Source organism: Camarhynchus parvulus, chromosome 6 (genome assembly GCF_901933205.1).
Source record: "Camarhynchus parvulus chromosome 6, STF_HiC, whole genome shotgun sequence".
Taxonomy (NCBI): Eukaryota; Metazoa; Chordata; class Aves; order Passeriformes; family Thraupidae; genus Camarhynchus; species Camarhynchus parvulus.
Genome location: NC_044576.1, coordinates 658,798 through 684,591, shown reverse-complemented (window position 1 = coordinate 684,591; position 25,794 = coordinate 658,798). Strand labels below are relative to the sequence as shown.

The 25,794-nt window shown below is 53.5% G+C and overlaps 1 protein-coding gene across 1 annotated transcript; it reads right to left on the bottom strand.

Annotated features, from left to right (window-relative positions):
- Positions 1–2,713: 2,713 nt before the first annotated feature.
- Positions 2,714–11,304, bottom strand: CHST3 (carbohydrate sulfotransferase 3). Its single transcript, XM_030951727.1, has 3 exons — positions 11,181–11,304; positions 5,119–5,323; positions 2,714–4,976 (listed from the first exon to the last, which is right to left on the bottom strand). Exons 2-3 carry the CDS (start codon positions 5,253–5,255, stop codon positions 3,743–3,745), a joined length of 1,371 nt encoding a protein of 456 aa, XP_030807587.1. The 5' UTR covers positions 5,256–5,323; positions 11,181–11,304; the 3' UTR covers positions 2,714–3,742.
- Positions 11,305–25,794: the final 14,490 nt, after the last annotated feature.

The following is a 25,794-nucleotide window of genomic DNA, read 5'->3' as shown; positions in this document are numbered from 1 at the left end:
GCCTTGTGGCTTGGCTTCATGGCCCAGCAGTGCCACTGCGGTGTTAAACTGCAGGGCATCTAAGGTGGCATTTCAGAGACTTTACTGCTCCCTTATTTGGCTTACCAAGAGCTTGTGCCTCAAGGAGTGTCTCTCCAAGGCAAGCCCAGCCATGCCAGCATGGCCCCAGCAGGCGGCTCTGAGAGGGAAGCAGAGAAGCAGCAGGATGTACCTGCTGTCCAAAGTCAACTTCCAGATTAGACCAGTGAGAGGGAATCATTTCTCAGAAAGATCCCATTGAGAGGGGAACAGGACATCCATCATTTGTTAAAGCTCTCACTTGTGCTACATCATCTTGTGTCACCTGCAGTGACCCCAAGGAGAAGCAGTTTTGGCTGGTGGCCCTGTCCCATGGGACACATGTCCCCTCACTGTTCTGGGCTTGTGGAAAAGGTTTCTCTGGTGCTAATTAGCATCACCCACATGTTCCCAAATTCCTCCCAAAGCTATGAGCTTGGAGGAACTACAGCTGCACGTTGGGGTTGTTTTATTTCCTTATTTTAAACCAAGCTTTAGTACTGCTTTATTTCAGAAAGTTTAGGTCTTTTGAAAAGAGGATTGTTTGTTTTTTGGGGTTTTTTTTTGCATTGGTGCCTGTGAGAAAGGGTGAGGCTGCATCCATTGCAGATCCTGTTCTGGGCTTCCTGCATGGTCTGTCTGGATGCAGGTCTGTCCTTGCTCTAAGGCAGTCTTTACTATGACTTTCCCAATCCATGCTTTCCCTCCCAAATCCGTGAGCCTCCAAAGAGCCAGGCAAGGCTGAGCTGGAGCAGGCTGAGCAGGAGGCCCCTCTGGTGGGGGCACAAAGCTCCCCCAGCAGCTCAGGGGGAATTCAGCTGCTCCAGCCTCGAAGGAGCCACGTCCCCTGCGGCTTCCCGATCCGCCTGGAGCCCGGGGGTTTAATGGCAGCAATTAGCCCCGAGGAAATCTGCATGGTTCAGGGGCATGTTTTCATGTTTTCTCTCTGTCCTGTGACGGTTTTGACGGGAAGCTGGAGGGCGGCCAGGAACAATTGCTTATGCTTGGCTAGCAGTGTGGGCTGGAGCAGCGGGGGCGGAGACAGCGCAGGTGAAATAAAAACGGGTGGCTGTGACCGTCCCCTCTGGAATGGTGTGGCCAGCAGGAGCAGGGAGGGCATTCTTCCATTCTTCCCCTGTACCTGGCACTGCTGAGGCCACACCTCAAGTGCTGTGTCGAGTTCTGGCCCCTCAGTTTGGGAAGGACCTTGGGACGCTCGAATGCATCCAGAGGAGGCAACGAGGCTGGTGAGGGGCTGGGAACACAAGTGAGGAACCACTGAGACAGCTGGGGGTGTTTAGGCTGGAGAAAAGGAGACTCAGGGGTGCCCTCATCACTCTCTACAGCTCCTGAAAGGTGCCTGTGCTCAGGTGGGGTTGGGCTCTTTCTCCAGGCAGCACTGACAGAACCAGAGGGCACAGTCTTAAGCTGCACCAAGGGAAATATAGGTTGGATATTAGGGAAAAGGTTTTTACAGAAAAAGTGATAAAGTTCTGGAATGGCCTGCCCAGGAAGATGGTGGAGTCACCATCCTTGGGTGTGTTTAAAAAAAGCCTGGATGTGGCACTGTGTGCCAGGGTTTAGTTCAGGTGTTGGGACATGGGTTGCACTCGATCTTGGAGCTCTCTTCCAACCCAGTCTATCTGTTCTTATTTGTTCTGTTCTCTGGCCTTGGCTCAGCCCAGCTCCTGGTTCCCTTGCCGCTTGTTTTCCATGCTCCTGGATTTTCCTGTCCTTTCCCCCTGGACCCGGCTCTCCGAGCCCCCAAGTGCCTCCACCCGTGGTGGGATGGGAGGGGGATGCTGGCCACTCTCCAATGTCCCCTCTTTGGCTGTGGCAGCTCCGTAGCTACTCACCCCTCCTGCTGTTTCACAAACAATTACCCTAAAATTATTTTCTCTGCAAAAGCCAACCCAATGGTGCTTTTACAGAGGTATTTACAGGACCAAATGCTGGCTGAGCTCTGTGGGCTTTTCTCAGCGCGCAGCTGCGGAATATCCATCTGACCTCCGTGACCCTGCTGCTTTCCCAGCAGGAAGCCTCCAAACAAAACCCGATTCACTCAGCAGCCCCGGGGCTGCTTGTGATGCCGGGAGCTGTGTGTGAGGCCGGGAGGAGGCTGGCGCTCTCCATCGCCCGTGAGCGATGAGGATATGCCAAAAATCTCCGCTTTTGTGGACACTTTTGTGTCCTTTCCCCATCCAGCTGGCTCTGAAATCACACCTTGAAGCCTGATGCTGCCCTGCCCTGCTCGGAAAACCTCCCTGGGTGGATGGATGGCTGCCCGGGGCTCCGGTGCTGTGCTCCCCACCGGCCGGCCCCGCGCTCCTCAATGCCGCCTCTGTTCTCCCTCTTGGGTCAAAAACGCGGCTTTTGTGAGCTCAGCCCAGCCCAGCCCTGCTCCGGAGCCCCGGCACGTTCCTCCCGGCCGGCAAAGCTCAGCCCAGCTGTGGCCGGCTGCCGCCTCGCTTCATTTATTTATTTTTGCTTTTGGCCAACAGCTCTAGTTGGGGAGAAGGGGACGTGCGGCTGCTGGGACCCCTCAGGGCTCACTGGCAAGCCACTCTGCACCAAAATGTTTGACTTCTCCCTCAGGTGGCTGCCATAGCCCAAAATATCTCGGGGAGAAAAAGAATGAGATACAAAGAGGGCTAAAAATAGGCATTTTAATTAATGAAATGTGAATTGGAGGGAGCAGCTTGGCACTGGGTCAACATCTGCAAAAGGCAAACACCCTGAAATTCCCTGGGCCACTACCCGGTTTGGCCACCCATCAGTGCTGTTATTTCTGGGGCTGCCCAGGCAAGGGACACCCAGCAATACTGAGGAGAGAGGAGATGCTTTGGACTCTGTGCTGGTGGCTTTGTTTTTGATCAGATAAGTCTGACCGTCTTTCAGCACCTCCTCAGAAGTTCGCGGTCGCTGCCACACGGGGGCTGGGAGGGTTACAGCCCGTCAGTCCCCGGGGGCTCTCCCGAGATCGTACAGAAGGACACGTGGTGGTCCCCAGCTAAAATGTGGCCTCTGTTCTGGGTGTCTCCCTTTGTGGCATGTTGTGCTGCTCTGATTTTTGGGCTTAGCTCCTTGACCAGCCTCCCCCTCCTTTTCACATAATAAATAAATAAATTCACCTGGTATGCAAATACACACAGGGAAAAAAGGAAATAAACCCAAACCTCCAAAACCAAGTTTGAAGAGCACCAAACCATAGTCACCTCATTTTGTTGTAGCCCAAGCGCCGTCCAGGGCTCTGTGGGCAGTTTCCAGTCTCTGCTGGTGAATGAAGGCACTAAACCAAGAAGGTCTCTGGGCGCTTGCTGACACCACAGGGATTTTGTCCTTGCCCCATCCCAGCTGGCATGGGGGGGTGGCAAGGCAGAGGTGCTTGGTCCTGTCCCCCTCTGCTTGCCATCACCCTCCTCCTCCTCCTCAGTGCAGCTCCCAAGCTGGGGAGGTGGCCCTGTTGCCGACCCCACCTTCCCTCACCCTCACCATTTCCCCATTCCCGGAGAAATTGAGTAATTCAGGCTCTGCAGGACCCTGGGGCCAGCTCTGCGAAGACGCTCCGGCTCCTGGGGCTGCCACCTGGAGCATTTTTGGGAGCAGGGACCCCCAGGTCGCCTCCGGACCGGCCGGGAGCACGGCCGCAGCCCCTCGTTCCGCCCCGCCACCATGACCTGTGTCGCTACGTGACCCATGCGGGCTGTGCCTCCTCCAGCAGGCTGAAGGAGCGGTTGGCCAGCGCCTCGGGGCTGCTGGCCAGCTTGTAGCCAAAGAGCTGCATGGCCGGGCCGCAGGCGTCCTGCACCACCTGCGCCAGCTTGAAGGGCATGCCGAAGCGCCACTTGTCGAACTGCTCCGAGGAGTTCTTGCACGTGGAGTAGACGCCGTTGCCGTCGGGGGGAGCCTGCGTGTTCTTGCCGATCCACTCCTCCACCTGGTGGGTGAGGGGCAGCCCGGCGAAGCGGAACATCTCCCGTGCCTTCTGCAGCGGCGCCCGCGCCACGTCCTCGTAGCGCACCAGCATGTAGCGGCCCCGCAGCCAGCCCGGCCGCCGCAGCCCCAGCTCCGCCGACACGCGGATGCTCTCGCAGTTGCCCCGCAGCCGCTGCACCTCCTCCTCGCGCAGCGGGGCCTCCCCTTCGGACGCCCACTTCTTCCAGGTCTCGTACTTGCCCGAGAAGGCCACCATGCGCGAGGCCAGGACGGCGCGGGGGTCCCGCACCAGCTGGATGATGCGCAGGTCCAGCCGGGGGTCCTCCACCAGCGGCTGCAGGAACTCCAGCTGCCGGATGCGCACCGTCTTCAGCGCCACGTGCTGCTTGCGCCGGCACGCCTCGGCCGCCAGCGTGATGTTGAGGGGGCCGCAGCGGCGGTTCTTGCAGTAGTACTTCTCAAAGACCTTCTTGGTGCTGGGCGTGCAGACGGGCTCCTCACACAGCGAGTGGCTGGAGCCCCGCCGAAACAAGAAGGGCGTCAGGTGGCCCTCGGGAACCGGGGAGATGAAGTTCTCTAGGATGTAGAGGTCGCAGAGGAGGAGCTGCTTGAGGACGTCTCGGTAAACCAAGGCTGAGCCCACCGCGCTGGCTCCCCCCGGCAGGAAGTTCACCGTCTTCTCGACGTGCCAGAGGGGCTCAAAGAGGTAGAAGATGCTGCCCTGCTGGTTGAAGAACTCGCCGACGAAGGAGGAGCCAGTGCGGGTGGTGGCCATCAGCAGGACGTGCCGCCGTGGCCCGGGGTCCGCGGTGTCACCTGCCAGCTGCAGGGTGATGTTGTACAGGTGGGACCTCAGCTGGGAGAAGGCAGCGTCCAGCTCCTGCAGCGAGGCCAGCGAGCTGTTCTTGGCCGGTGCTGGGCTGAGCTCCGTGCTGTTGGCCTCTGCCAGAGCCTGCGGGGACTGCTTCAGCTTGTCCGACACCCTGTGGGGAGAGCCAGCTCAGCCTGGAGGACAGCAGGACCACCCTGCATCCCGGCAGGGGACTTGGGGGCTCCTCTGCATAGGAGGAGGATTGGGGGAGAGAGGCTGCAAACCTTGGCATGGCTCAGGTGCCCACTGCCTACCTGGAGATGAAGTTGTTCTCCTTCTCGATGATGACGATGCTGATGACAAAGACCAGCAGGATGGCGTACTTGCTCTTCATCTTCAAGCAGTGCAGCAGCTCCCGGATATCCTGGGGCAAAGCACGTCGGATCTCCATGGGGAACACACACAGGTCCCTCCTGCACACTGGGAAGGTGTCCTGGGCTAGGGCCTTGCCAGCCCTGCCTGTGGGGAGAAGAAGGCTCAGCATGGCGAGGGTCAGAGGCTGACAAAGGCTGGACAAGAGCAGTAAAAAAGTGGAAGCTCCTCCTTACTGCTCCATCCCACCCCCGGATGACGAGCAGCTGCCTGAATGCCCCATCGGCTGCTCCTCCTCCTTCCCAAAATATATCTGCCCGACAGGATGCCTTCCCACGCTTCCACCAGCTCCCCCTGCCCACCTCGAAACCCAATCCCTGCCACCCAACAGCTGCCTGCTTCCCGCTGGCAAAAACCTGCTGCTGCCAGCGAGGGAGCCCCTGGATCATCCGGATCTTCTGCACTTTGTGGCTCCCAACCTCTGGAAAGGAGAGGCTTGGAGGCTCCACTGTAGGGCCCCAGAGTGGGGCTGAGCAGCTTCCGCCTTCCCCCAGCATGGCAGCAGCAGCTGCTGAGCCTCGAAAATGAAACCCAGAGAGTTTTCAGGAACGACGGCAGGCCGGAAAACGCTGCTGCTGCCAGTCCCCCTGGGGGAGTGGAATGCTCTGAGGGAGGCTTTTGCCAAAAATGGGAAGAAGAAAAAAAAAAACCCCAAATGATGGTGCAGCTGCTTGTGCGGGATGCAAAACCAGGAGACTTGGCAGAAAAGTCCCGCCCCCCCAGCCCCTCCTTCAGCACCCAAATCGGGGCGTTGCTGGAAATGCTCTGAGTCGCACCAAACCCACACCCCAGCTGGGGATTTGGGGGCCACAGCCGCTGTTTCAGGCTCTGGGGCAGGTCCCCAGTGTGCAGATTTGCACCCCTAGGCCTTGCTGGCACCTGCCACCTGCCCGGGGTGACGCCGTTAGCTCGTCCTGCTTTCTTGGCCAGACTTTTGGTGACTCAGGGAAAGTCTATTTAGCCTTGGCTGGGCTCCACAAGGGGCAGCCCATCCCAGCCCTGCTTTGGGGTGAAGGAGGGGAGCCGGGCAGAGCCCCATCCTCTGGGGGGACCCAGGGTTTGCTGGAGGGGAGATGCCCTGGCCAAGCCTCGGCATCTGCAGCCCCCGGCAGAGCGTGGAGCGGGGAAGCCCTGCCAGGCATTGCGTCACGTCGCAACCTCTTCCTCGTCAGGCTCGGCCAAAATGTGCATTTTTTAGGCCAAAATGTGCATTTTCTAGCGTTGCTCGCTGAATGCCCCTCCGGCTGGGAAGGAGGGACCATGGGCAGGAGGGGTGGGATGTGTCCCGTGGCCAGGGCAGCACCCAGCCTGTCAGGTTCCCAGTCCTCTCTGTGCGAGGACCAGGAATTTCCCAGCTTGAGCAAAGCACTCAGCTCCCGAGGCTTGGCTTCCAGCCATCTCCTTTCCAGCAAAACCTTCTAAAAAGAGACATCCACACCCACGCACCCAGGAAACTCAGGATTTAGTGGGATGCAGGGACTCTGGAGAGCCCTGGCAACTCCAGAGCCCTCCCACAGTGGTCCCCCAGCTCCCCCCTTTCAGCAAGCGGCACCGAGATCCCCGGCACACGTGTGTGTGTGTGTGTGTGTGTGTGTGTGTGTGTGTGTGTTTTTAACAGCCCCGTTAGTTTAGTTTGTCATTAGTTTGTCATCACACTGCTCCTCGGGGACAGACCAGCAGCCGGGGCAGGTGCCTTTCACCAGCCACCCCTCACATCCCCCCTCCTCGGTTGTGCCCCCTCGATGACAGGATTTGTCGGAGTTTTTGAGCAACCGAGAGAAAAAAAGCAAGTACACAAAATCCTCTGTGTGCGGCCGGCCGCGTCTCAGAGTCGGGGCATCCCAGGGGGCGGTGATCTACATCCCTGCCCTCGCCTGGGGCTGGGGACAGTCCCCATCCCTGCCCTCGCCTGGGGCTGGGGACAGTCCCCATCCCTGCCCTCGCCTGGGGCTGGGGACAGTCCCCTCGCACAGGGGATGGCATCAGCCGCTTCCTCGGACAAATCCCTGGGCAAAGCCAGCCCCGCGTTCTCCCCCTCTAATGCCCCCAGCTGCCTGACCACAAATGAGCCACAGAGCAGGAATTATTCACAGGGGTGACACAGAGATCCATGGCCGGCAGCGCTGGCAAACCCCTCATTCCCAGGCCCGGGGCAGACACCATTCATTAACCAAACAACCGGCTGCAAATCCCGCCCGGGACCCGCGGGGCGGCAGCGACAGCGCGGGGCCCCGTCAGGGCTGAGTTGAGGGGCTGGGGACACACGGGTGACCTGGTGAGGCTGCCTGGCTCAGCCTAAAGCTCAGCCTCAAGCTCAGCCTAAAGCTCAGCCTCGCTGGGGCCCGCACGGCTGGGGCACTGCACGGCCACAAGTGCCCCTTTGTGAGGGGAACAGAGGGGCTCTGTGTCCCTGCACGCTCCCCTCCAGGGCTCTGCTGGCATGGATGGATCAGGAGAACCATTGGGATGCTGCTGCTGCCGCCCCAGGGTGCCCTGCCAGTGTCCACTGCTGGAAATGCACCTGTGTGAGCAGACAGATGGATGGACATCACCCCTGGAGATGGCAGGTAGCCTCATCTTGCTCTCCACATCCCAAAGCAAAGCGGGATAATTTCCAGGAATGCTAAGCTGAGATGCTGGGGAACACAGCGCCCACAGCTCAGATGCTGCTCCCCGCTTTTTCCTATCCCTCAGGCTGGAAGTGCTTTTCAATTCAGCAGGGATGGCTGCAATTCCTATTGCAGAGATTTATGGATTTCCCAGATGAGTTAAAGCCAGAAAAGGAGCTTTTTTGGGCGATGTTGGGGATTTTGTTCCCATGCAAATCTGCCCAGGTGGGATCCATCACTACCAGCAAGTTAACTTAACCTTGCCACAGCAAGAGGGAAGATCTTGGACAGTAATGGAGACACCAAATCATTCCAGTGTGCTGGAGCAAGTTGGTTTGTGGGATGGATGCTCCCACTGGTGGTGCAGGAGGGGTGAGAAGAGCAGAGGCCCTGTGAGAGGAAGGAGGGAAGGGATGCTCCTGCCACCCTCCTGCAGGGCATTCCACAGGACTGTGTGACTGGCAGAGCAGAGCAGGGGCTTTCAGCTCTGTTTTGGGAAAGGGAAGGTTTTACACAAAGCCTTGGGGCTCTCTTTCCCCATCTCTGGCTGCCCTGAGCCCCCACCAGGTGAGATCCAGGAAAGAAAGATGCCTGTGGCTGCCAGGGGCAGCCAGCTGGAGGTGAGGCTGGATGAAGTCACATTTTCCTCTGGTGACTCAACAGGCAACAACTGAGCTCTGGACTCAGAAAGGCAATGAAACACCCACGTGCAAGAGTTCCTGAGATCCTTCTGACCATCCAGCCCCCATCCACTCCCATCCATCCCTCCATGGAAGCCCGCAGTGACCTGCAGCTGAGCTCACTGCCCCTGGAGCTGCTGCTGCTCTGAGTAATTCCCTCCACGGTCCTTTGCTTCATCAGACTTCATCAGACACTGGATCAGCAAAACACAGAGGCGGAACAACAAAGAGATAAAGAGCACGGGGCTTATCTGCTCTCCGTGCTGCTCTTTGTCTGCAACCTGGGGAAAAAAAAACCTCTCTGTATTTACTCTTTCAACTATTTCCGCTCCCAGCTTCCTCCCGAGGCTGGCCTTGGGAAACGTGCCACCAGAGCTTCCCACTTTGCTTTCATCTCCCAGCAATTTTCATCCTGGTGCTGGCTGTCCTCCAAGGCATGGCACAAGCACAGCACTGCTTCGGTTTGCCCTGCAGCACAGCTAAGGAGCCTGTCCAGGCAGGTATTTTTTGGTTAAAAACATGTCTAGTCAAGCTAAAAAAAAAAAAAAAGAGTGGAAAAATGTCATCTCCTACAATGTTTATAAAGTTGCTGAGAATAGTCACAATCCTCATCAAATCGAAGCCAGGAAAGTGCCCATTGGAGGAGAAAGTTGGGAATGGAAAGTCCTTCTGACTCAGAGGTTACACTCAGGAGCAGCAGCAGGAACGGGGTTGGTACGAACAGGCACCACTGGAACAACTTTGTTTTCACTGCACGAGCTCTCAAACTCCAGTGCATGAGGTCCTGTCCACTCTTCCCTGTCCCACCTGCTCTGTGTGATGACCCAGATGAGCTGTCCTTGTTCCTCGTGTCCCACTGTGCAGCAGGGGTGCAGAGGCTGGTGAGGGCACAGTAATGCTGCTGACAGGACCAGCACAGGCTTCATGGCCAGGACAGAGTGCTCTTTTCTCTCCCTCACCGTGGTGGTGTCCAAAGAGACACCAGGAGTTTTCTCCTGACCCAGCAGAGAGGAGAGCTGCTGCTCCTGGCCCTGCTGAACCCCATGGGGCTCAGAGACATCAGTGCTGGGTGTGGGGATAAAACACGAGCATCTGCCAGGCAGGGAGCAGCTTCTGGAGGTGCATCTGGACCAGGACCCAGCTAAAACACCTCCAGCCTTGAATCCAACCCGCCGGCAACCACAGACACGGCCGGGCTGGGGTTTGCAGCACCACCTGCAGCAAAGGTGAGCAACTGAAAGCGCCCAAGTGCTGGGCAGCGAGGGGGGCTGCAGAGCAGACCACCAGGACGGGTGGGAGGACGTTTGCTCGGCGCCGGTGGCACAATGCCGGCTGCTGTGCGTGCCGGCGGCCCCCGGCCACGCCGGGAACCGCAAATGCCCGACCGTGCTTCAATGAGCCCTTTCTTTGGGGCGCGGAGCCCACGGTCCCTCCCACCGCCCCACACCCCTTCCCTCGCTGCTCCACGGAAGCTCCTCGGCCAGACCCACCCCAAAGCAGGGGTACGGCGCTCCCTGTGCCCGCCTCTGCTCCCCTTTCAGCCCCAGCCAGGCGCCTGCAGCGCTCCAGGGATGCAGAAGGGATTGGTGGCAAGAGATGCTGGCGGGGGGACAGTGACCTGTGCTCGAGTCAGCACGGGGACACTGGGGTGTGAAATCGAGCTGCAGCAACATGGTAGATGTGGAAAAATTGCAGAGTTCAATGCCTGTCCTGGTGTAGCGTTGTAAATCGTTGGCTGTGGAAAAGGAGACTCTTTCCTCCAGGCACCAAAGCCAGGCTCGGTGCAGAGGCAGTGGGGCGTGGGCAGCTCTCCCCAGTGTGGCGGGGAGCAGCTGCTGAAATCCCGGCAGGCACGGAGCGGGGACGCTGCTGGGATGGCCTTTCCCCCAGGGTACCCCCATGCCAGCCAGGGCCCGTGTCAGAGTCCCTGCTCCGGCAGAAATGTCCCTGGCTGCCGGGCGCCGGCCGAGGGCCAGCGTGCCCCGGTGGCCCCGGGACAGGAGGGGAAAGGGTGAGAACAACTTTCCAGTGCTCCCTGCTAGGGGCTGACAGGACGGATGATGCAACTCCGGGATGGTTGTGAGAAACTCTCATTTTCCAAAGTCTCCTTCTGTCTCCCCAAACGCGCTCCGCTCCGGACGGAGGCTCGGCGCTGCAGAGCTCCATCCCATTCCATTGATTTTTTTTCCCCGTTTTTTTTTTTTCCCGAAAGAAAGGCACGGGGAAAGCTGCTGAGCAGTCATGTGCCGGGAGGACTTTCGGCAGCGGGGTGCTGGGATCGGGCTGTCCGCCGAGGGGAGGGAGGAAGGGAGGCACGGCCGGCGCTGCCCCGCTGCGGGAGCGGCCGGCGGGGGCCCCGCACCGAGACAAAGGAGCGGCCGAGGCCGGAGGGCGCACAAAGGAGCCGCCGGAGCCCGCGGGGGGATGCGGCCACCGAGCCCCGCGCTCCCCGCCGGCCCCGCTCGCCCTGCCCGGGCCGGGGGCTGAGCTCGGGGCCGCGGCCCCTCCTCGCACGCCCAACTTCCCGCAAGTCCCGCCGCGCCGGGAGAGACCCGAGCCCCGCCGCCATCCTGCCCCGAGCCCCGGGGCTCCCGCTGCCCATCGCGCCCGTCCCGGCCCCCGGCTGCGCTCCGAGCCCGACCCCGCTGCACGTACCCGGCGGCGGCCGCTCCGCGGGGCGAGCGAGCCCGGTCCTGCCGTGCGGGAGGAGAGAGAGCAGCGGGTCCCCTGCTTTTCTTCACGGTGCTGTCATCCTCCCTCCCTCCCTCCCTCCCTCCCTGATTCCCTCCCTCCCCCTTCCCTCCCTCCCTCCCTCCTTCCTTCCTTCCTTCCTCCCAGCCGGGGCAGCGGCGGGGGGAGCGGTGCCGGCGCTGGGCGCGGGTCCCGGGGCGGGGCCGGGCAGGGTCCCCGGGCCGAGCCCCCGCTGCCCCCGCCCCGGGAGCTGCCGGCCCCGCCCGGGCGGGGAAAGGGGCGAAGTGGTGTCTGGGAGCTCACAGACACCCGGCGACATTGTCCCGTCTGGGCCAAGGTGAGTCCTTCCCTCCCGGGCACCACGGGGGGATTTGGGCTGTAGGCTTCCTGCCCAAAGCAGGGTCACACTGGGGCAGGCAGGGCTTTATCCTGCAAACCTCCAAGGATGGAGCTGGTAGAACCTTTCCTTGCTCACTGCTGTACTGGAGAAATTGTTTCTTCTCCCATCCACTCCAAACCTCTCCTGCCCCAGCTCTCACTATCCATCATGTGAGGAACCTGGCTCCATCTCTGTGACCACCTCGTGGCAAGGTTCCTCTTTGTTCTCCTCAGCCAAAACTGGCTTCAAGGTCAGCACCTTTCTCCCAACACGGGTGCTGTGGAGGGGTTGGTCCCACCGTGGTGTGCTGTGCTGGTGAGGTCACATCCCTGTGCTCCAAGAGGCCAGGGAGTGAGAGCATCCCACTGGGAGCAGCCCAGGAGCACTGGGGACACTGCTTGTCACTATCCCTGCGGGGCAGGCTTAGGGTCTGGAGCATCAAATCCTACAGAAATGGCTGTTTTGGCTGAAGTGCAGAAATTCACCCAGCTCCCTCACAGCTCTGTAACGTTAGACACCGAGGAGCTGAAAGACATCTGGCTCTGCAAGCAGAGAGAGATCCAAAAAACGAGTCCCCACAAAAACTTTCAGCCTTCTTCCACATTCCTGGCATAGTTTTTCTGCTACGCATGTGGCATAGACAACAAAATGCAAGTTTTCTTGGCATTGAAGTGTGATGATCAACGTTGTTCATCGCTCCTCAGTGGCTTCCTGTGAGCCAAGGTGACGGGGATGGGTTTGCATGGAGAGTGCCAGCAGCTGGTATGCAAACAGCAAGGCAGGAAAGCCTGGGTGTGATTGTCTTTCCTTTCCTTTCCTTTCCTTTCCTTTCCTTTCCTTTCCTTTCCTTTCCTTTCCTTTCCTTTCCTTTCCTTTCCTTTCCTTTCCTTTTCCCTTTTCCTTCCTTTTCCTTTCCTTTTCCTTTCCCTTTTTCCTTTCCTTTCCTTTCCTTTCCCTTTCCTTTCCTTTCCTTTCCTTTCCTTTCCTTTCCTTTCCTTTCCTTTCTTCCTTTCCTTTCCTTTCCTTTCCTTTCCTTTTTTTCCCTCTCCTCCTCTCTCTTTTCCTGGTTTCTGCAGGCACCCAAGGACATCTCTGATAACTCCAGGACATCTCTGATAACTCCAGGACATCCCTGATAACTCCAGGGCTTGGTTTCTGCAGCCCTGCTGATGGAGCTGGGGTGAAGGGCAGTGTCTCTGAAGGGAACTCTGCCCAAGTGAGGCAAGCCCAGGGCTGGCAGGATCAGGCCTGTGTAGGCTGTCAGGTTGATCATGTCAGAAAAGGGCAGATAAGTCTGGCTGGCCGCACACCACAGGAGTTTTGTGGGGTTTTCAGATGTAGTGAAACATTTTTAAGCTCCTTGCTTGTTATTTCAGCTGGAACAGGGCATTCTGCCTCGGATTTCGTGGGCAAAGATCTTGACAAAACCACAACCCTGATGCATAAATAATTTTGAGGTGAGGGCAGAGAGGCTGGTGAGCAGCTGAACACCCGCACCAGAGGCTGTCACTGTCCTTGTAGGATGCTTTAGGGGCAGTCCCGGGGGTGACAGGAGCAGAGGAGGGACCTCCCCTCGCTGTGGGGCACAGCCTGAGCCCGGGCCGAGCTCCCTGCCAGGAGATCACCTTCCTGCTTCATCAATAATGGAGCTGCCCCGGCGAGGAACAAAGTGGCTTCTGCACCCCTCGCAGCGCCGAGAGAGGCGGCGGCAGAGGCTGAAGTTGTGTTTCCCCCCCTTCCCTTCCCTTCCCTTCCCTTCCCCCTTCCCTTCCCTTCCCTTCCCTTCCCTTCCCTTCCCTTCCCTTCCCTTCCCTTCCCTTCCCTTCCCTTCCCTTCCCTTCCCTTCCCTTCCCTTCCCTTCCCTTCCCTTCCCTTCCTTCCCTTCCCTCCCCTCCCCTCCCTTCCCTTCCCTTCCCTTCCTTCCTTCCCTTCCCTTCCCTTCCCTTCCCTTCCCTTCCCTTCCCTTCCCTTCCCTTCCCTTCCCTTCCCTTCCCTTCCCTTCCCTTCCCTGCGGGATCGCATTTCCTCCGCCGCCCGTTCCCCCTCCCCAGGCAGAACAGAGCCGCCGCTCCCCGCCTTGCACAAGGAGGCAAAGGAGCAGCCCCACAACGCCATCAGGAGCGAGGAAAGGGCGACGTGTCTCTATAGCAACCAGGATGCTCTGGGTTCTCGGGAAATAACCAGCTGGTTAAACCGAGCAGCTGCTGCTGGTTTTACACCCTCGGTTCAAGCTGATGATGTGGCAGTGACCAGGTCAGGCTACAATTTCAAAAATCCCCCACTGGTTTTTCCTCTGTCAGCGCCAGGGCAGCATCTCATTTTTATCATTGGTATGATAAAAAGCATTGTGCTATCTCACAGGATCTGCTTCAACAATTTGGGTATAACATAGAGGTAATCAGTTGGTTTTTGGGTGGTAATATCTACTTAAGGAGACAAAATGTTGTGGAAATTTGAGTTAGTCTGTAGGGAAGAGAATGATTTGAGGTAAAAGTGAGGTAAGCAACAGGTAGGAAAAATTTTGTCTAGATTAGCTCATCTGTAAGGAACAGCGAATATTTTGGGGGTAAAATCTGAGATGATCTGTAGGGGGCAGAATGACATTTTTTGCAATAATCTAGAGGTAATCAGCAGGGGTTTGTTTAGTGGTAAAATGTAGGCAATCTGTTGGGGAAAGAATGAACATTTTGGAGATAAGACAGTGGTAGTCAGAGGGTTCTTTTGATTGTAAAATCTGGGTTAATCTGTAGAGGACAAAATGAACTTTTGAGGGCTAAATGTGAGTTAATCTCTAGGGAACTCAGTCTTCATCACAGATTATTGCACAATATCATCTTTTCAGTTTGAAAAACATGTCACTCAATGAGCAGCAGGACTGATCCATGTCCCAAACCACTTCTACCTTTTTTTAAACACCAGTGGCTTCATCTGCTGTGAGCAGAAAGTGGAAAATCATGCAAAACAAATGTAGGGAGATATCAGGGAGTTGCAGACTGGTTTAGGTTGGAAAAAACCTAAAAGATCACCTAGTTCCAACCATGAAATCTATTTTTCCCACACTATTATCTACAGCCCTTTGAGCTGGTAGGAGTTAAAAGCAAATCTCCTGATCTTCAGGGAACAGGCTAACTTGCACTTTCCTTTGGCATGATAAAGCATTGCTATTTCTGCACCTTTCTGAGTCTCCAAAGCTTGCTTAAAACAAACTGCCCCGTGTGGATGCTGAGTGTGAGAATAGAAAACCCCAAAGGATGCAATTTATTGGCAGAAGGCTTTAAAATTCCTCCTCTTTTCCTTTTCCCAAAGGAAACTGAACAATTACTAACATTTTCCCCCACCCTCTGAAGGGTGGGGGCTCCAGGTTCCCATAACCTGCACCAGGCCTTCCCAAGGAAAGTCTTCATTTTCACTAAAGACTCCATGGGCTGGTACCAGGAAGGTGACAATGTTAAAATTCTCATTATCCTCTGAGGGCTGAATGGCATTTTAAATCACTGATCTACCTGTCCTTGGATTTTTCCTCTTAAACCTTCCCACATAAACCTCACCAGGGAGTTTCCATCCTCTGTGCCAAGGCTGCCCTGCTTTTCCTGTGGAATGCAGAACCAAGAGCTGGAACTCTTCTAGGGGTTTTTTGTTTGCTTGGGGTTTTTTGTTTGTTTGCTTTCTGGTTGTTTTGTTTGTCTGGTTTTGGGGTTTGTTTGCTTGCTTGCTTGAGTTTTTGGGCTGTTTTTTTTTTTTTTTTTTTTTTATGTTTGTACAAATAATTAAACACTTCTATTCCCTCCTACTGGGAAACCTCTCTCCTTGTAACCATCGGCGGGGTGTTCCACCCTCTCTGCCGACGATGGGTTTCGTGTCACACAAGGCTGTAAGAAAGCCAAGCTTGGGAACTCCGTGTTTTCAGCCAGTTTTCAGAGCCCTGCGGTGCAGCTGCTCCTCTCGCCGCGCTCCTGCTGCCACCTGCCGACCGCCCCCTGGCCCCGGTGCCAACTGGTCCCAGTATCACCCTGCAGCCCTTACTGGAGCCCTGGCTTTGGGGGGTTCCTCTCCTGGGAGCCCAGCTCCCCCCGTGCTTCCTGGCCCGGCAGGTTGGAGGGGGAAAGTGAGCGCTGCCAGACCCCACATCTGCTTTTTCTGTTCCTCCTTCCCCAATCCCTTCCACGGATTAACCACAAAAAGCTCCTGTGTTGGGGGAGATGAAACAGGAAAGCCTTATAAATATGATTGCCTGGCAAAAGATTTTGAGAATATGGAAACTATAAGCGAGATTGAAATGAAAGCAAGCTTTGAGGTACTTTAGTTACTGAACAACTGGAAAACAATGGCATGGCCAGCTGAAGGTGATCCCCTTTTGATGAAACAACACCCTCTGCTTGCAGACAGGTCTAAGGGTCAGAGCAGACCCTGCCAGCTTGGCAGAAGGGGCCCAAAGAGGAGTTTTTAGGGTTTAAAATGGAACACAGTATGGTAATGTAATGATTCTTATAGGCTGTATGGAAATGCTGTAGGATTTGTATCTTGCACTAGATTGGTTAGTGAGAATCAGAATATTCTACACAGAAGAAGATTTATTGTATTGTAACGGGAACTTCACTGTCTTAGCTCTTACTCTTACTCTTGCCTCTTAGCTCTTACCCCTTTTACTCTCTTATGCTTTTTTGCTCTTACCCTCTCATCCTCTCTCTCCCTCTCTTCTCTCAGCCTGCTCTGAGCTGTGGCTGGCAGCTCCCAGCAGGGCCCTGCCCCAGGCCCTTTGCAATAAACCCCAAGTTCCACAACCTAACTTCAAAAATCTCTCATCTCCATCCATCCTGACTGTGCTGACCCCCTGACACTCCTACACTCCTGTTTGCTCCCTGCCTAACCCTTGTCTGTTCCTGTCTCACCACTCTGCTGTCCCAGACCCCACCGTGCACAGCCCTGGTGCATCCTCTGTCACAGGGAGGGTGTTGCCATCAAGAACAAGAGCAAATTGCCCACCAAGAGGGCAGCCAGCCCAGGCAGTGGCCCTGGTGACAGGACCCAGGGGCTGGGGGAGGTGACAGCCAGCAAACAGCATGGAAAGGGCTGTCCCTAAGCCAGCAGGGTTTGCTGTCTGCCCAGCACCCGAGGAAGGAGCTCTGCTCTCCATGCAGAACTGAGACTTGGCCACTTTTCATCCAGAACCTGTGGATATGGCTGATTTCTCATGTCTGCTTTGCTGGCTATCTGGTTTGTTCAGCCCCAGCACATCCCATTAGCTGAGCTCTCCAGAGAGACTTGCAGTGGATTTTTCCCTCCACTTTCACAGCAGGTGTAATTAAAACCCTTCATAATGAGCGTGGGAGCTCCGTGGGAATCGAGGTGCTGACAGCTGATGTGTTTTCTACTGAGCTGCACTCACCCCACCCTCCCTGCCTCCTTCAGCCCCCCACAAACATGTGCAGAATCTTCAAATGACCCTGCACCTCATTTTCTGTTCCTTTTTCAATTCCACTTCTCTAAAACTGCTGAGGGCGAAATAAAGAAGTCGGTTTATTTTTAATCATTGCAAACACTTTCCAAACCTGCAACGCAAAAAATTCACTTTTGACACAACGAGAGCAGCTGAGCCAGGGGGATTTCTGTCGAGAAGAGAGGCTGGCAAACCTTAAAGCAGTGACACCAGTAGAAAAAGCCTCTGATGTCCCCTATCCCAGCAAGGCCAGTCTGCTGCTCTCCCAGGTGAGCAGGAAGCCTTGTGCTTTCTGGTTTGGCTTTTGAAGCTTCTGTCACAGAGGAAAAAAGGCAAGTGAGGAGGGAGGGGGGATCACATGCAGGCTGCAAGTGCATTTGTACCAGTGTCATTGGCTCTGGAGCAGCCCTGCAGTGAAAAAAAAGCCATCATGTGGCTGTCAGCATCTCAGCAAGGTCAGCAGCATCCTCAGCTGGGTAAAATCCCTGTCTTGCTGTGTTGGGAGGGTCCCCAGGACGAGGTGAGAGGTGAGAATTGACTCCAAGTTCTCAGAAGGCTGATTTATTATTTTATGATATGATATTATATTAAAATAAATGATATACTAAAACTATACAAAAGAAAGAGAAAGGAGCCATCAGAAGGCTAGAACAAGAATGATAATAAAAACCTGTGACAGACCAGAGGAATGACACAGCTTGATTGGGATTGGTCATTAAGTTAAAACAATTCTCATGCTGTGTAAACAATTCTCCAAATCACATTCCAGAGGGGCAAAACATGGAGAAGCTGAGGCTTCTCATCTTGCCAAGAGAAGAAATCCTGGCAAAGGGATTTTTCATAAAATGTCATGGTGTCATCCCTGCTCTCTACACACATGGAAACTCCCCAGCTGGCAGGGAAGGGGTTGCCCTTTCCCAACACACCATTCAAGGAAGGGAACTCTGTTTAGGATCAACCAAGTGTAGCTCCTTTTCTTTCTGCCCAGCCTGTGTGTGAAGACAAATGCCCAGCAAAAAGGAGCTGATTGTGCTAAATGGCAGCAGTTACCCCCTCTGGGCCTCAGATGTCTGCAGAATGGTCACTTGTCTCATTCTCTGACCTCCAAACAGAAGGAAGTGAGAACCACTTTGGAGTGGAAAGTTCTGAGCACCCAGAAAACCCAAGGAGTGACTCAGGTTTTTGGGCACTGAGCTTTTCAGCTGGGGTGCCCAGTGGGTTTTACCTGGGAAGCACCACACAGGGCCACAGGCACAGAGCAAAGCGTGGTCCCTGCTGCAGGCTGTCCTGTTCTGCTCCTCACCCAGAACATCACCAGTCTTAGAAGCATGGAAATAAATTCTGGCAACAGTCACTTGTGAATAATCTAAGCCAAACCCTTGGTGTCAAGATGTTTATGAAATGCTCTGGTTTTATCAAGGTGGTCTTAAATGTTGATGAAACCTTCAAGAAGCCCTAGGTTGGAAGAGGTTCCTTGTGCTGAATGCTTTCATCAGTGAGGTTTATTGGTGCAGCTTATTTCCTTGCCTTAATGGGTTATTTGTATCTCATCTTTTTGTTGCCCTGCCATTCCATGGGGTGCTGAAATCCACATAATGCAGGGGAATTCTGATTTCCTTGCCCTAATTGTGAAAAATGCATGTGTTTTGTGATGGCTTTTCGCAACTATTCAAATAAATATTATATGTATTGTGTTAGAAAGTAATGCTATATTAATTCTCTTCAATAGTGTGTTAAATACAGTTTTAGGTTATAAAAATGTTGAAATAGAAACTATGCTATGTAGGATACTTTTTTTAAAGAAAGCACTCACACTGAGATAGCAGCCACAGAACACCCAAATCTTTCAGAGAAAAAGAATTTATTGCTCCATTATCAGAAGAAATGAACTTCTTCCCACCTCGAAGGCACTGTTAGGATTCAGAGGAAGAAGCTGACATGACCAGACAGAATCCTGTGTTTGAATGGAATTTATGCATCATGGATGAGGTGTATGAATATGCAACAGGCTGTTGCTTTTAAGGGTTAATCCTCTGCTAACGTGGGTTCTTTTTCAGGCTTATTTTGCCCAGAAAAATGTACCCAGACATCTGTAACTCTTTGTCTCTATTGTCTCATATTGTCTGAATTCAAATTGTCCAAATTATTATTACTCTAATTGTATTACAATTTTTATAACCATTTTATTACTATTCAACTTTTAAAATTTTAAAAACAATGATTGGCATTTTTCACACGAATGGGTTATTTATATCTCATCTTTTTGTTGCCCTGCCATTCCATGGGGGGCTTAAATCCACCTAATGCAGGGGAAGGATCATCTGTGCTCTCTTTCTGTCCCTGCCACATGTTCCCTGTCCCTCCCTTTGTGAGACCTGCAGTAAAGTGAGCCTGTAATCTTATCTTTTATTGCCTTTCCTTTGCAGGGGGAGTTTAGGGTTGGATTCCCCTGATCCCCCTGACGTGGCTGGATCAGGAGCTGAGCAGGTCTAGGCAGGGAAGCAGCAGGAGAACATGGCCAGGGGGTGAGGGATGGCAGGGAAAACCCCTTCCAGCAGTTCCACTGTGAACACCACTCGGTGCTCACACCACCCAAAGTCACCCTCCGGCCTTGTGGAGATAACATCTCTGCCTGGAGACTTTTCTGGCTTGGTGATAACCAAATCCTCACTGCTTTGCACACAATGAGGACACTAGGACTTTTGGAGCCTTGCTCATAACACAGAAGAGCCTTTCCACAAAGGGATCTGAAACAAAAGCACCCGAGCAGATAAGGGACAGAGAACCAGAAGCCTGGGGAGTTTACTGGGACAGCCATAGGGTCAGCCAAGCCCTGCAGCTGGACCTCTGCAAGATCCACCTCTAGGAAATGGCACTGCTGCATCCTGGAGGGATGGAGCTTGCTTCTCCACCTCAGCTGCCCTAGTTGTGCTGGGTTTAATTTGAAAGGAGGCTGTGGGGTGAGAGGCAGAGCATGAGACACAGGGCAGCACCCTCCTGCTAGAGAACCCAAGGGTCTCAGGGAGAGGGCAGCATGAGCCCAGCAAGATCACCTGCTTTGTGTGGACAGTGCAGGAGGAACCACTGCTGCCAGCAGGGAGGCTGTCACTGGAACAGCTGCTCAGGACAAGCTGGGAAACCCAGACACTTTTACTAGAAATCACTACAAATTCCATGTATCTTCTGTTCCTGTCTCAAACCTGTTTGCTTTCTAAGCTTCCCTGTGAAACAGGAGCAGCACAAACCTGATAATCCTCATTCTTATGGAAAAAAAAACAGTTTCCAAATCTCTTGGGGTTAATTAAGTCTCATTTGCAGACGGGCTAGCAAGGACAGAACATGGTTCTGGACCTTGTCCCACTAAAGGAGCACAGAGAGAGACCAGCTGCAGCTGAGCAAGAGAATTACAACCCGAGGGGAAGCAGCTGTTGGGTAAGTTTTAAAAGGCATTGCAGTGGCCTAGTGAGGGGATATGGGGATGGTTATTTCTCAGCAGGGTTGGGTAGGTGCCTTGGGTTGCTTTTTCTCCCTGTCCTTCCACAAGTGCTGGGTGTGACCCAGTGTGTTAAGCCAGGAATACCATTTGCTGCTCTAGACACAGTGGGTTTTTATGCCTTTTATTTTGCCTCCCTTCTCTTCTATGGGCTCAGCTTTTGTTCTGCAGCTGACTGGGTGCAGTGCCCAAGGTTGAATGCTGACTCCTACGCCTCTCTGCCCTTCCCTGGGGAAGGATAAGGAGGGTTTTGTTCCTCCTCTGACGTTCACCAAGGCAAACACAGCTCAGCAGAATGGTGAGTTTTGCTCCAGCTATTTCCTGGCAGTAGCTGAGCTTGTGTGGGTACCTGATGCTGACTTTCTTAGGGCCAAGATTAATAAACTGAGGGTGAAAAATAAACTAGTATTGATTTTTTTTTCTGTGAAGACCAGGTGGAAAGACACATATGAGGTGATAATCATGGAAACTGTGACTGCCATGGAAAACCAGGCTGCCAATACTTCATTAGTCAGCACTGCCCATGGAATTCATAAAGCATCTCTGTTTCCTGTTTCGAGGAGATGCTCCAATGTTTCCCCAGCTGCTGTTGGGTGAGCAGTGGGAAGGACACAGGAAAGGAGGAGGGATTCCTCTTGTGAAATCCAAAGGCATTGAATCGGAGCTGTTTGCCCTCCCTGTGCCACAATCCTGGTGTTTTTGCCCTGGAATGAAACATGCTTTTGCTTTGTGAACCTGGAAGGTGAAGGAACCCCAGAAGAAGCTCAGGGAAGTTTGCTGTGGGATGCCTGTCAGACTTGGAGCAAGCAAGGGATGAACACCACACCGGGCAACTTGCTCCAAACTGTTAAAACCCCAGGCTTAGCTGGGATAGGGAAGAAAGAGGTTGGATCTCTGGCTGTATTTTTACCCTTTTGTACAAGAGGGCAGCTATTCAGATGCCCACGACCCTGGGTGTGGGTTGAATTCACTGGTATGATGATGAAAAACCTCGTGGTGGAAGCCACAGTAGCTGCACTTGCCCCTTCCCCCCGTGGCCTCGTGACTTTGATTAATCCCAACTGTGCCACTTCTGGCCGCAGTGATTGGCTGCTGCTGCTGCAAATTCGCTGAAATCCACAGCCTGGCTTAAAATCCTGGGCTGTGAGTGTGCTGAGGTGAGATCACACGTGAGCAGGTGCTGCCTGAGCCTTTTTGTGGCCTAAAAAAAGAACTGTAGACCTTGCAATAGCACAGATCCAGTGAGCAGGAAAGGAGCAATCCCTGCCTGACTTATCAGGCTGTTTATTAAAGATATTAAACTCCACGATCTTTCTGTTCTATTAATTTTCTCTTAGCTCATCCAAACTTTTGGATTTCCATTTTGAGGACAGCTTACTTGGGCTTTTCTTTCCAGTCCAAACTCTTTGGTTTTTACCTTCTTCCTCAATATTTAGCGCCTTCCTTTTTGCTTTGGATAATGAGGCAAGAGAAAGCAAGTATTTCAACATAGAATGAAACTGTGTGAAGAAAGCTGGGGTGGCGTGTGTGTTTCCTCAGCCCGGTTCCTCACAGCAGCCTTTGTAGCTGTTCTCTGCCAACTCTTATTTTTCCTGCAGAAGCTGTAATTCTTTGTGCTTTTCCTTAGAGCTGTAGCTCCTGGAGTCCCATGATTTTCTAATCACTTCTGTGTGAGCCCAAGTGAGTCAGAGCAGATGGAAAATACTGGATGGCAATGACCTCTACTGCTGAAAAAGCCCTAAGTGTAAAAAAAAAAAAAGCTTCTAAGTGTAATCCTCGAAAACCTGCAAAGCAGGGACCTAATGAAAGGAACTCTGGCCCCTATTTTCTATATATTTTTTGTTTTGTATATTTGTATTGAAACATATTTTAAAATCTATTATATATTTTTGGGGTTTTTTTCCTTCCTGGATAACCTAGATGTATAGTTCTAATTTTTTTTGGGGGGTTGGGTTAAATAGGATTTAGAGAAACATATTACTTTACATTTATAGAAAGAAATCATGCTTCAGAGGTTGTGGCAGAGATTTATCTGGCTGCAATCTTACTGCTTATGGCCCTGACAAGATGACACAATTGGAGCAGGAGCAGAATTCTGCATCTTGGTGCATATCCTTTAAAACATTGATGAGCTGGTGCTGCACTGTTGATTCCTTTGTATTTGGGAGGAATCATCTGCTTTTCTGGCAACTCTGTTGCTGTTCCAGATCTTGCTAGAGCTGGTCAGAAATCCTGATTCACGAGGGCAAAGCCTTTATGGCTGCTGATGCTCTCTGTGTTGATCTACTTGGTTTGGAGCACGAGTTGCCTTGGGATATGGTTGGCCTTGAAATAGGAGTCTAATCCCAGTAAGTAGCACCTCAAATGCTGAGGAAACCTGGGAACAAAACACAGCTTGTCGCTAAAAAGCACAACTTGTAACAGCTGACAAAGGGAACACTGAAATGAGAATTAGCTGCAGTGATTTGAGGCTTTATGTTATGCTTTGCTTGGAAAATCCAGCGTACTTGATGTGACCCCTTTTGATAATGAAGTTGTGGCTGAGCTGAACGTGGGAAGGAATGCAGCCTGTGGCCATGCCAGTGTTCATTGAGAGCTCTGTGTGGCACAACTGCCAAAGGGGGATGGTCCTCGATGCTGTCACCCCATGGAGTTCAGACAGGAACTGGATCCTGCCAGAAAACTGCCTGGGGAGAGGAAGGGATCACCCCAAAGCCAGATCAGCTGCTGGGCTCGGCAGTGTGGGGCTGTTTGAGCTGATGCTGGGGCCAAGAGGGTGAAAATGTGCAGGGCCATAGAATCACAGCATGGTTTGGGTTGGAAGGGACCTTGAAGGCCATTTTGTTCCAAACCTCTGCCACGGCTGGGGACACCTTCCACTGGACTGGGCTGCTCCAAGCCCTGTCCAGCCTGGCCTTGAATGCTTGCAGGGATGGGGCAGCTTCTCTGGGCAGCCTGTGCCAGGCCTCACCTCCCTCACAGGGAAGAATGTCTTCCTCATCTCTCACCTAAAGTTACTTTCTTTCAGTTTGAAGCTGCTGTATTCTCACTCTTACAGCCCAGCTGGCTCATCATGTGCTGCTCTGGGCTGATTCAGGCCCTTGATCCAGCCAAGAACCATCTGGTTCTGTGGGTCATGGATGGTTTTTTTGGTTATTTCTTTTTGGGAGGAGTGGGACAGGTCCTGCATGCCCTGCCTGCTGCAGGTGCTGCTGAGCTGCAGCTCTGCCCTTGGATGCAGTCCCTGCAGCACTGCCATCCCATTTGGAACATGCTCTGGGAAGAATGTCAGAGCAGGAGCTGTTTCTCTGCAGCCCAGTGGCGAGGAAGGGTGGGTGTGTGGGGGTGTCTGTCTCCACTCCAGCAGGACCCACAAGCCAAACCATTTGGTGAATCACAGGGAGGCTGCTCTCGGGCTGGAATAAACTTCAAACGTGCTCAAGGCTCTGCACGAGGCTGTCAGGCTGTAATTTGTGGCTGGCTTTGCTTCCTCTCCTCCTCCTGCTGCAGTCTGAGTGGAAATGCAAAAGAGTCTGAAAGGCAGGCCGCTGTGGAAAATGCCTCTCTTTATTTATTTCGCTTGTTTTGGGTTTTTTTCTTTTGCAAAGAGAACACTTCTCCTGCAGAGCTGGCTGTGGCTGCAAAACCAGAGCCTGCAAGGGCCTCTGGCTGGCCTCCAGGGATTGCCAAACAGAGATTCCTCACGTGCCCCACTTATGCAAAGCACAGAGCTGGGCTTTGCCAGGAGGGTGAGGTGACGTGGAAGGAATTTGTGCGCTGTAGGCAAGACAAAACTTGAGCATCAAAACCAGCTCTGGTGCTGGCCCAGTCCAACTGGTTGGTGGGGGAGGCAGCTGCAAAGTGAGTCATGTGTGCAGGAAAGTCCCTCACTTGGCTGCAGCTTGCCAGGCTCTTCCTGCTCACTTTCTCCACTCTGAGCACATGAAAATGGGGCTAAAAACCAAGTTAAGGCTGGGCAAGGCCTGCTTCTCCCTCAGCTGCAGCCAAGTGACTCAGCTGTATGTCACTGCAGGCAAGCCATGACCCTTCCTGAGAAGCCTCAGCTGGTATCTTATCTGGGAGGTTTATCTGCAGGAAAACCCCAAATCTCAGCAGAAGGTGGCTGCAGCTCATGCCCTCAGTGCCACATCTGTGAGCTGGACCTGGTCCCAACAGGCTGAGATATCCTTTGGAGTTTCCCACTCTTCCAGCCATTCACAGCAGACAGCTGGTGCTTGAACTCTTGATGCCACTCTATTAATTAAAATTTTTAAATGAGGAAACTAGCAGGCAGTATGGCAAGACTAGGAAAGCTGTGTCATGGAGACAATTTGTTAATGCCAAATATTGTATGCTGTGTGCTTGAGAGAGGAAAAAAAAAGGTCTCAAATCAATGGGAATTGGCAAAACTCCAGGAAAAAACCTAGGCTAGCCTGAAATGCTAACAGATTGCAGGCAGAACCTGCTAGCTCCAAGCTACTCCTTTCTTCCCCCTGTCCTTCAGCTCCCAGAAGAAAAACACCCTGCCTGCTGAAATAGCTCTCCTGTCCCAGACAGTCTTACTTAACCTCCTTTTAAATATCCTTCACAAAGCTCCTTTTTTTTTGGTGTGTGTTTTCCCAGGTTAGGAGCTGGCTGCTGGTTGGAAGGTGGAGGTGCCTCGTCAACACTTTATGTGCACTCCTGAGATAAGGGCAGCACACTGAGCCCTGCCTAGGCAGGGTGGCTTTAGAGCCTGAGTAAAGGTTGCTTGTTTAGTCTGGCCAAAATTGGGGGTGGCTTTCTGCCCTGGTGATTCAGTCTGGGTGCACCTGGCTCCAGTTTGGGAATTACCCAAGAACCTGGCTCCTGATGAGGTGATAGCAGAGGCTCTGGAGGATTCAGATGGAACTGTGTTCTCCTGTGGAGGGGCAAAGCCCTTGTGTAAGCATCAAGTTCTCCTGATGTGGTTTGTGAAGAAAATCATGGGAACTGGGGCTTCTTAGCTGGGCTTTTAAAAGGGTCTTATAAGGAAAGGAGAAATGTGTGTTATGCTGGGCAAAGTGAAACAGAACAGATCCACTTCCTCCTAACCTCTATGCTGCAAGTAAACCTTAAATGTTATCCTGGGCCTTGAAAAATGAACATGTAGGTAAGGCCCTAATAAGGTAAAAATATGTGTGCCCTCAGATGAAGGGCAGCACCTGGAAGGTGCCCACAGGGAACAGGGTAAGCTGGGCACAGACCAAGCTCTTTAGATGGGAGAAGTTTTGTGGGATGCCCAACTCCC

Excerpts from the sequence above, each read along its gene's own strand:
- CHST3 (XM_030951727.1), bottom strand. The coding sequence starts at position 5,255 with ATGGAGATCCGACGTGCTTTGCCCCAGGATATCCGGGAGCTGCTGCAC. Across the intron at positions 4,977-5,118 it reads GAGAACAACTTCATCTCCAG|GGTGTCGGACAAGCTGAAGC; the intron begins GTAGGCAGTGGG and ends CTCTCCCCACAG.